The sequence below is a fragment of the Pseudophryne corroboree genome, chromosome 9, assembly GCF_028390025.1.
Source record: "Pseudophryne corroboree isolate aPseCor3 chromosome 9, aPseCor3.hap2, whole genome shotgun sequence".
In the NCBI taxonomy this organism is placed as follows: Eukaryota; Metazoa; Chordata; class Amphibia; order Anura; family Myobatrachidae; genus Pseudophryne; species Pseudophryne corroboree.
In genome coordinates this window covers 440,702,882-440,712,462 of record NC_086452.1, presented here as the reverse complement: position 1 = coordinate 440,712,462, position 9,581 = coordinate 440,702,882, and the positions used below count along the sequence as shown (strand labels likewise).

At 47.2% G+C, this 9,581-nt stretch overlaps 1 protein-coding gene across 3 annotated transcripts in view; it reads right to left on the bottom strand.

Annotated features, from left to right (window-relative positions):
- Positions 1-1,539: 1,539 nt before the first annotated feature.
- Positions 1,540-9,581, bottom strand: part of LOC134958471 (sodium- and chloride-dependent creatine transporter 1-like) — a 172,954-nt gene continuing 164,912 nt past the window's right edge. For 2 of the 3 annotated variants that reach the window (XM_063941114.1, XM_063941116.1), the window contains exons 13-14: positions 8,366-8,536; positions 2,413-2,954 (exon numbers count right to left, since the gene is read on the bottom strand). In XM_063941114.1, the coding sequence (XP_063797184.1) occupies positions 2,811-2,954; positions 8,366-8,536 (315 nt within the window). In that variant the 3' untranslated portion in view covers positions 2,413-2,810. Of the gene's footprint in view, positions 2,252-2,412; positions 2,955-8,365; positions 8,537-9,581 lie in introns of those variants that run through there. The other variant, XM_063941115.1, reaches the window with a different exon arrangement.

Here is a 9,581-nt window from a genome sequence, read left to right as displayed (position 1 = left end):
GTATGAAGTATAAGTAAGGATAAGGGCAGGGTGCATTCTACCATAATAACTAACTGTAAATACTAAGGGGGAGATGTATCAAGCTTTGGAAAGAGATACAGTGGAGACGTTGTCCAAAGCAGCTTCAGTCAATCATCTAGCACAGTATTTGACTGCCATGAGATGATACTCCACTTTATCTCTCTCCAAGGCTTCATATATCTGCCTGTAAGAGAGAGGAATAAAGGGGGTGATGTATGAAAAACGTCCTAACGGACGTTATGTGCCTGGGGGCGTATCACCACATTATCGTGGTGATACGCCCCCACCCGCCGCCACAATGTATTATTTGCATGCCTGCCGATGTGGGAGGGCGTTATGTCACCTGTAGTGTGATATGCCTTCTTCCACATCGGCGAGGCTGTTATCGGCGCAGCAGTCTGTGCGCATGCGCCCTTCTCCCCTCCTTCCAGCAGGCACTGCTAGCAGCCTCCGGCTCATGCGCCGCCGGAGGTTTGTCCAGGAACAATAAAGTTTTTTCATCTCAATTTCATTTTAAAAAAAACCCAACAGCACATCCATGATTGATGGTAACACACAGCGCCTGGCCGGGGGAGGCGTTACGCCCGGCGTTCACAAGAGACGAAAAGTGACAGCAGAGGCAATCATACATTGCCTCTGCTCTTCGTCTCCCATTCACTTCAGCGGGGTAGCGGTAAGTGGCGGGGGCGCGCGGCGGAGAGGCCATACGGCGTTAACACGCCATTCATACATTAAGAGGAAGTGCTAAATGCAGGCTTAAGGTGCGCTGTGGTCAGCGGAAACCACAGCGCACTTTCATACATCTGCCCCAAAATACTTTATATGTCATCTGTATAATACCACCATCACAATAATGTACGCTTTGGCCTGTGTTCTAAGATATAAACTGCTGGCATTATCTATTCCAAGGTCAAATTGGTCAGTTTAATATAATTGTTTGACCTTACTTATACCTATAATACTCTGATTGACCTTCAACATAAGATTTATTCCAGCACATAATGCCATCACTACATAATGCCATCACTACATTGGGGTGTGAATACGGTAGGAGTAAAGACTTTGGAAGGTCATCTAGAATGGCAATATCTTCTTGAGATTCTAGTAACTACAGGTGCTATGGTGACAGTCATAGGTTGTCCAAGCCTCAGTGTCCCAGGTAACACATTTCAGGTGTTACAATTAGGAACTAATCTAGTTCCTAACTGTACCACCTGAAAACAAACTAGGAGATGACCAGACTGGTTTCTCACCTTTGCAGGGAACATATGATCATCAAGACCACCGTCATTGCAATGTATTACCTGGGACACTGAGGCTTGGACAACTGGTGGCTCACCACAGCACACATCGTTAGTTGGCCCACATGGCTGAGTGTGGACCGGAAATAACCTGGAATCATGGTCAACTGAAAGTGTCTGAAAGTCCAGGCAACTGATGACTATGGCATACCTCCCAACATGACCCTCTCCAGGAGGGACAGAATGCTCTGCTTCTGGACTTTCTTCTTCATTTGTGATTGCCGGAACCTGTTTTGAACAGGTTAATGGATTAGAAAGGTGTTTCAGTACAGGTGATGGCAATCATACATTAAGAGGGAAGTCCAGGAGCAGAGCATTCTGTCCTTCCTGGAGAGGATCATGTTGGGAGGTATGCTATGGTCTGGTGTTGACCACACGGTCTGGGCTCCATGCATGTGGCCAAACTGGGTGTAGATATAGTCACTTCGTGGACAATTTAAGGACTTGTTAATTGTATCTAATTTTAATGGTGTAACTAGACATAAAGTCAGTTGGGGGAAATAATGCTTCACACAGAGCCACATTTTCAAGTAGATTTCTCACAAGTAGATTTCTCAGACATGTGCACTGTCAGGTGACTTATATTAGGTCACTTATATTGATTGGCTCATACATGACTTTGGGCAACTGTTACTAAACACCCTCCTTTTTCCTTCCTACGTTTTTCTGTGCATTTTAGCCATGTCTTTATGATGTCTGGCAGATGTGATTATTTGGAGTACAACACCAAGCTGCTTTGTAAATACATTTTGTATCCAACTGTGAGAGCACAGACGAGTAACGTTGCATCCCTGGGCAACGAACATAAACATTGTTCCAGGATAATATATAAGCATGGCTGGAAAGCACAGAAGCATGGAAAAAAAAACATACTGTTGCTGCTAGTAAAGTTGCAGGAGAACAGGACATCACTTGGAAGCGGGAAACCACTGTAAATAAACCATAGACCAGATTTTTTGTCAAAACGGCATAATATCCCAGTATGTAGATTATGATTCCATAGCATCATTAACCCTAACTGTGTCTGATCACTGGTTGGGGGGCCATTACCTTTTTCTTTTTGGCTCTAAGTAAAGTTATAACTCATAAATTCTGAAGTGAAAGGTTTAATATTGGTCTTGGGAGAAATCCTACAAATGCAGGGCTCTGCACGGAATACTTTACACAGTGCCCTCTTTCCGTAAGTACAGCGCCGTCAATCTTTCATTGCACCAAACGGACACAATTACTGCCAAATACTGGATTGGAATATTCCTGGAGTTCTTCTTAAATTTGTTCGAGGACAGATAACATGTTTTATAAAACTGGATTCCATCATTTTCTACTACACAGGATTCTCCCTCTTCCTTCCCACCCTCTCTCCTCCCCTCCTCCCTCCCTGTCTCTACCACCATTTGGAAAGCTGCAAGCAAACATAAGACATGATAGACAGATTGGCACAACACGTAATAAGAAAGCGGAACTGGCAGGCGGCCAGCGGAAGGCGGCTCAGATCACGGTTTCAAACAGGGTGGCTTTCTCCTTGCTGAACGTGACCAGGGAGTCGGGGGGCAGCAGCTTGGTTTCGGCCTCGGGCGTGAGGTATTCTAGGTGATGGTGACCCCACACTGGGGTGGTGAGGTGCTGCCAGCGCTGCGGGGGACATAAAGAGATCACTTAGTGCAGGGATTTCAAAGGACAGTTCCACTTTTGATAAATGCTGTGAGGAGTGGGCTCATCCTTATCTAGTATCTGTTTTGTTGGGGGAGGGTTCCTCTCCCAGGAGCACCTGGGACATAGAGGAACGTTGCTGGGTTCAAGCTAAAGTAAGTGATGGTGCTTTCACCCGTTATAGGGGTCTATTCGTGAAGCAGTGAAAAGTGTGGAGAAGTCAGCCAGGGGAGAAGTTGCCCATGGCAACCAATCAGCATTAAAGTAACATTTATAAGTTGCATACTATACAATTGTACAGAGCAGCTGATTGGTTGTTATAGGCAACTTCTCCACAGGCTCACTTCTCTACTCTTTTCACTGCTTCATGAATAGACCCCACTATCTTGATGCCCAATTAGGCTATTATAGACTTTGGTTACATATTGCAGCCTGTATGGGCACAAAAAGACTGTAAGACGTGACAAAGGGTCAGCGCAGACAATCCCTGCTTCTGACAGTATATAAAGTCATGTGGTGGACCTGTGGGATCTTGCCTTTCCGCTACAGCAGAGAAAGCCCAATATGGCCATCAAGTCATCTTCTCCTAATCACTATATCAGACTATGAGGTACATTTACTAAGCAGTGATAAGAGTGGAGAAGTGAGCCAATGGAGAAATTTCCCCATCAACCAATCAGCAGCTCTGTATCATTTTATAGTATGCAAATTATAGCTGTTACTTCAGTGCTGATTGGTTGCCATGGGCAACTTCTCCACTGGCTCACTTCTCTGCCCTTATCACTGCTTAGTAAATGTATCCCTATGGGCGGTATCCAATTACCAGCAGTCAATTACTGCAGGTAATTGTATCGCTGGGGGCTATCCAATTAGCCTTGATTAGGCGGTCTTTATCCCCAATGCTGCCACGTATCGCGGATTATGCTTTGCGTGCCTCAGGCATGCCAAGCATAATCCTCCAGAAGTGTCCCCTAGACCCACGATAAGTGGCGCGAAAATACATAGGTCCACTGCTTTTCACGGTACTTATGTATTTTTGCATGAAAAATGGGTGTTTTTCACATTACCTAATTGGATAGGGGTAATTAAAATAAAATTTTACTCACCGGTAAATCTATTTCTCGTAGTCCGTAGTGGATGCTGGGACTCCGTAAGGACCATGGGGAATAGCGGCTCCGCAGGAGACTGGGCACAACTAAAGAAAGCTTTAGGACTACCTGGTGTGCACTGGCTCCTCCCACTATGACCCTCCACCAGACCTCAGTTAGGATACTGTGCCCGGAAGAGCTGACACAATAAGGAAGGATTTTGAATCCCGGGTAAGACTCATACCAGCCACACCAATCACACCGTATAACTCGTGATACTATACCCAGTTAACAGTATGAAATATAACTGAGCCTCTCAACAGATGGCTCAACAATAACCCTTTAGTTGGGCAATAACTATATACAAGTATTGCAGACAATCCGCACTTGGGATGGGCGCCCAGCATCCACTACGGACTACGAGAAATAGATTTACCGGTGAGTAAAATCTTATTTTCTCTGACGTCCTAAGTGGATGCTGGGACTCCGTAAGGACCATGGGGATTATACCAAAGCTCCCAAACGGGCGGGAGAGTGCGGATGACTCTGCAGCACCGAATGAGCAAACTCTAGGTCCTCCTCAGCCAGGGTATCAAACTTGTAGACTCTTGCAAAAGTGTTTGAACCCGACCAAGTAACAGCTCGGCAAATTTGTAAAGCCGAGACCCCTCGGGCAGCCGCCCAAGAAGAGCCCACTTTCCTCGTGGAATGGGCTTTTACAGATTTAGGGTGCGGCAGTCCAGCCGCAGAATGTGCAAGTTGAATCGTGTTACAGATCCAGCGAGCAATAGTCTGCTTAGAAGCAGGAGCACCCAGCTTGTTGGGTGCATACAGGATAAATAGCGAGTCAGTTTTCCTGACTCCAGCCGTCCTGGAAACATATATTTTTAGGGCCCTGACTACGTCCAGTAACTTGGAATCCTCCAAGTGCCAAGTAGCCGCAGGCACCACAATAGGTTGGTTCACATGAAAAACTGATACCACCTTAGGAAAGAATTGGGAACGAGTCCTCAATTCCGCCCTATCCATATAAAAAAATTAGATAAGGGCTTTTGCATGATAAAGCCGCTAATTCTGATACACGCCTGGCCGACGCCAAGGCCAACAGCATGACCACTTTCCACGTGAGGTCTTTTAGCTCCACGGATTTAAGTGGCTCAACCCAATGCGACTTCAGGAAATCCAACACCACGTTGAGATCCCACGGTGCCACTGGAGGCACAAACGGGGGCTGACTATGCAGCACTCCCTTAACAAAAGTCTGAACTTCAGGCAGTGAAGTCAGTTCTATTTTTGGAAGAAAATCGATAGAGCCGAAATCTGGACCTTAATGGAACCCAATTTTAGGCCCATAGTCACCCCTGACTGTAGGAAGAGCAGAAATCGACCTAGCTGAAATTCCTCCGTTGGGGCCTTCCTGGCCTCACAGCACGCAACATATTTCCGCCATATGCGGTGATAATGGTTTGCGGTCACTTCTTTCCTAGCTTTAATTAGCGTAGGGATAACTTCCTCCGGAATGCCCTTTTCCTTCAGGATCCGGCGTTCAACCGCCATGCCGTCAAACGCAGCCGCGGTACGTCTTGGAACAGACAGGCCCCCTGCTGCAGCAGGTCCTGTCTGAGCGGCAGAGGCCATGGGTCCTCTGAGATCATTTCTTGGAGTTCTGGGTACCAAGCTCTTCTTGGCCAATCCGGAACAATGAGTATAGTTCTTACTCCTCTCCTTATTATTCTCATTACCCTGGGTATGAGAGGCAGAGAAGGGAACACATACACCGACTGGTACACCCACGGTGTTACCAAAGCGTCCACAGCTATCGCCTGAGGGTCCCTTGACCTGGCGCAATATCTTTTTAGCTTTTTGTTGAGGCGGGACGCCATCATGTCCACCTGTGGTCTTTTCCAACGGTGTACCATCATTTGGAAGACTTCTGGATGAAGTCCCCACTCTCCCGGGTAAAGGTCGTGTCTGCTGAGAAAGTCTGCTTCCCAGTTGTCCACTCCGGGAATGAACACTGCTGACAGTGCTAACACATGATTTTCCGCCCATCGGAGAATCCTTGTGGCTTCTGCCATCGCCATCCTGCTTCTTGTGCCGCCCTGTCGGTTTACATGAGCGACCGCCGTGATGTTGTCTGACTGGATCAGCACCGGCCGGTGTTGAAGCAGGGGTCTTGCCTGACTTAGGGCATTGTAAATGGCCCTTAGTTCCAGAATATTTTTGTGTAGGGAAGTCTCCTGACTTGTCCATAGTCCTTGGAAGTTTCTTCCCTGTGTGACTGCCCCCCAGCCTCGAAGGCTGGCATCCGTGGTCACCAGGACCCAGTCCTGTATGCCGAATCTGCGGCCCTCTAGAAGATGAGCACTCTGCAGCCACCACAACAGCAACACCCTGGCCCTTGGAGACAGGGTTATCCGCCGATGCATCTGAAGATGCGACCCGGACCACTTGTCCAACAGATCCCCCTGGAAGATCCTTGCATGGGACCTGGCGAATGGAATTTCTTCGTAAGAAGCTACCATCTTTCCCAGGGCTCGCGTGCATTGATGCACCGACACCTGTATTTGTATTAGGAGGTCTCTGTCTAGAGACGACAACTCCTTGGACTTCTCCTCCGGGAGAAACCCTTTTTATCCTGTTCTGTGTCCAGAACCATACCCAGGAACCGTAGACGCGTCGTAGGAACCAGCTGCGACTTTGGAATATTCAGAATCCAGCCGTGCTGTTGTAGCACTTCCCGAGATAGTGCTACTCCGACGAACAACTGCTCCCTGGACCTCGCCTTTATAAGGAGATCGTCCAAGTACGGGATAATTATTTCGGCCATTACCTTGGGTGCCGGGGACAGACCAACGGCAACGTCTGGAATTGGTAATGACAATCCTGTACCACAATTTTGAGGTACTCCTGGTGAAGAGGGTAAATAGGGACATGCAGGTAATCATCCTTGATGTCCAGTGATACCATGAAATTCTCCAGGCTTGCAATAATCGCCCTGAGCGATTCTATTTTGAACTTGAACCTTCGTATATAAGTGTTCATGGATTTCAATTTTAGAATGGGTCTCACCGAACCATCTGGTTTCGGTACCACAAACATTTTGGAATAGTAACCCCGGCCTTGTTGAAGGAGGGGTACCTTGATTTCACCTGCTGGAAGTACAGCTTGTGAATTGCCGCCAGTACTACCTCCCTTTCTCCGAGGGCAGCAGGCAAGGCTGATGTGAGGTAACGGCGAGGGGGAGTCGCCTCGAACTCCAGCTTGTATCCCTGTGATACTACATGCAGAACCTAGGGATCCACCTGTGGGCAAGCCCACTGGTCTCTGAAGTTCCCGAGACGCGCCCCCACCGCACCTGTCTCCACCTGTGGAGCCCCAGCGTCATGCGGTGGACTCAGAGGAAGCGGGGGAAGATTTTTGATCCTGGGAACTGGCTGTCGGGTGCAGCTTTTTCTTTCTAGGAGCTCAGGAGAGCCCCTAGTGTGCATCCAGCTCAGCCGGGCACAAGATTCTAACTGAGGTCTGGAGGAGGGTCATAGTGGGAGGAGCCAGTGCACACCAGGTAGTCCTAAAGCTTTCTTTAGTTGTGCCCAGTCTCCTGCGGAGCCGCTATTCCCCATGGTCCTTACGGAGTCCCAGCATCCACTTAGGACGTCAGAGAAAGAAAACCTAGAAAATATCAGTTTTTTGCGGCTGCGGCACTATCGTGGGTAATTGGATTCCCCCTATCTCTGTGACAATATACAGGTGTATAAACTAAAAAGTGTAATATTTTTAATGACAAGACCTAGCGTTTTGGGTTGGAAGACATATACAGATGGAGCCTCTAGCCTTCTCTGCTGCACCTAGGTGCACCAAGGTTTATTAGCATAAGCCTTTCATCTATTGTTCTCAGCTGCAATACAATACAGAGAGAACAATACAGCGGGGGAATAAGTCATTACAGCAGGGGATTAGGGGTACATTCAACCAACCAATCAGCAGCTCTGTATCATTATATAGTATGCAAATTATAGATGTTACTTCAGTGCTGATTGGTTGCCATGGGCAACTTCTCCACTGGCTCACTTCTCCGCTCTTATCACTGCTTAGTAAATGTCCCGTTAAATCCAGCACTGGCTCAGTTAATCCTATTAAAGGGATAGATGAGCAGGGCTCCATCTGTATTTTAAAACCCAGAAACACATGGTTTTGCCTTTAACCAATATATTGACATTTTAAATGCCCAGGCACAAATCAGTAGGAGTCGTTGATTTTGACAAAGTCACTCTTCATTACATCTCCCCTGAAGATCGCACTTACCTCGCGCAGAGAACCCTTGGATCCCAGCAGCTTGCATACGAGAGTCAGCGGGATACACAGCATGGACGACAGGGCAAGACCCCAGCCAATCGCCTCGCCCCACCACGGGTAGACATATGTTTTGTTGTACGTTAGAGGCTTGTAGTTGATCACGTGAAACACAAAAATACCCTGTAAACACACACAGATGAGTTAGTCCCCGCAGGTCTGGTGCACAGTGCCATTTTCATCATGATGAAGCTCCATCATTTACAGATCTACACTACCACATCCCAGCTCTGTAAATATAATCTACCCATAATTTAAAATAATCCCCTTTTTTCGTACTCTGGGGGTCATTCCGAGTTGTTCGCTCGTTTTTTTTTTCTCGCAACGGAGCGATTAGTCGCTAATGCGCATGCGCAATGTCCGCAGTGCGACTGCGCCAAGTAAATTTGCTATGCAGTTAGGTATATTACTCACGGCATTACAAGGTTTTTTCTTCGTTCTGGTGATCGTAATGTGATTGACATGAAGTGGGTGTTTCTGGGCGGAAACTGGACGTTTTATGGGTGTGTGGGAAAAAACGCTACCGTTTCTGGGAAAAACGCAGGAGTGGCTGGAGAAACGGAGGAGTGTCTGGCCGAACGCTGGGTGTGTTTGTGACGTCAAACCAGGAACGACAAGCACTGAACTGATCGCACTGGCAGAGTAAGTCTCGAGCTACTCAGAAACTGCACAGAGAAGTCTTTTCGCAATATTGCGAATCTTTCGTTCGCAATTTTACTATGCTAAGATTCACTCCCAGTAGGCGGTGGCTTAGCGTGTGCAAAGCTGCTAAAAGCAGCTTGCGAGCGAACAACTCGGAATGACCCCCTCTGTCAGAGTTGCAGACACACATTAAATAAACCAGAAAGGTACAAATAAAATACTATAGAAAATGTAAAAAAAAAACACAATAAAAAGAAATAAACACCAAAAAGTCAAAACGTAATAAATACATAATCCCCGGGAGCTTGTCAGGACATTGTGATCAATTTTAAATGTGTTTTAGGACACCTTAGACACGAGGCCCCAAATTACAGAGAAATCTCTTATAGGAGTGCCTGGCATTCCCGGTTATAGGTCCCAAACGGGGATCCGGTCTGAAGATCGACACTGTCTAGGTCGACAATGTTTAGGTCGACCACTATAGGTCGATAGTCACTAGGTCGACAGGGTTGGAAGGTCGACAGGG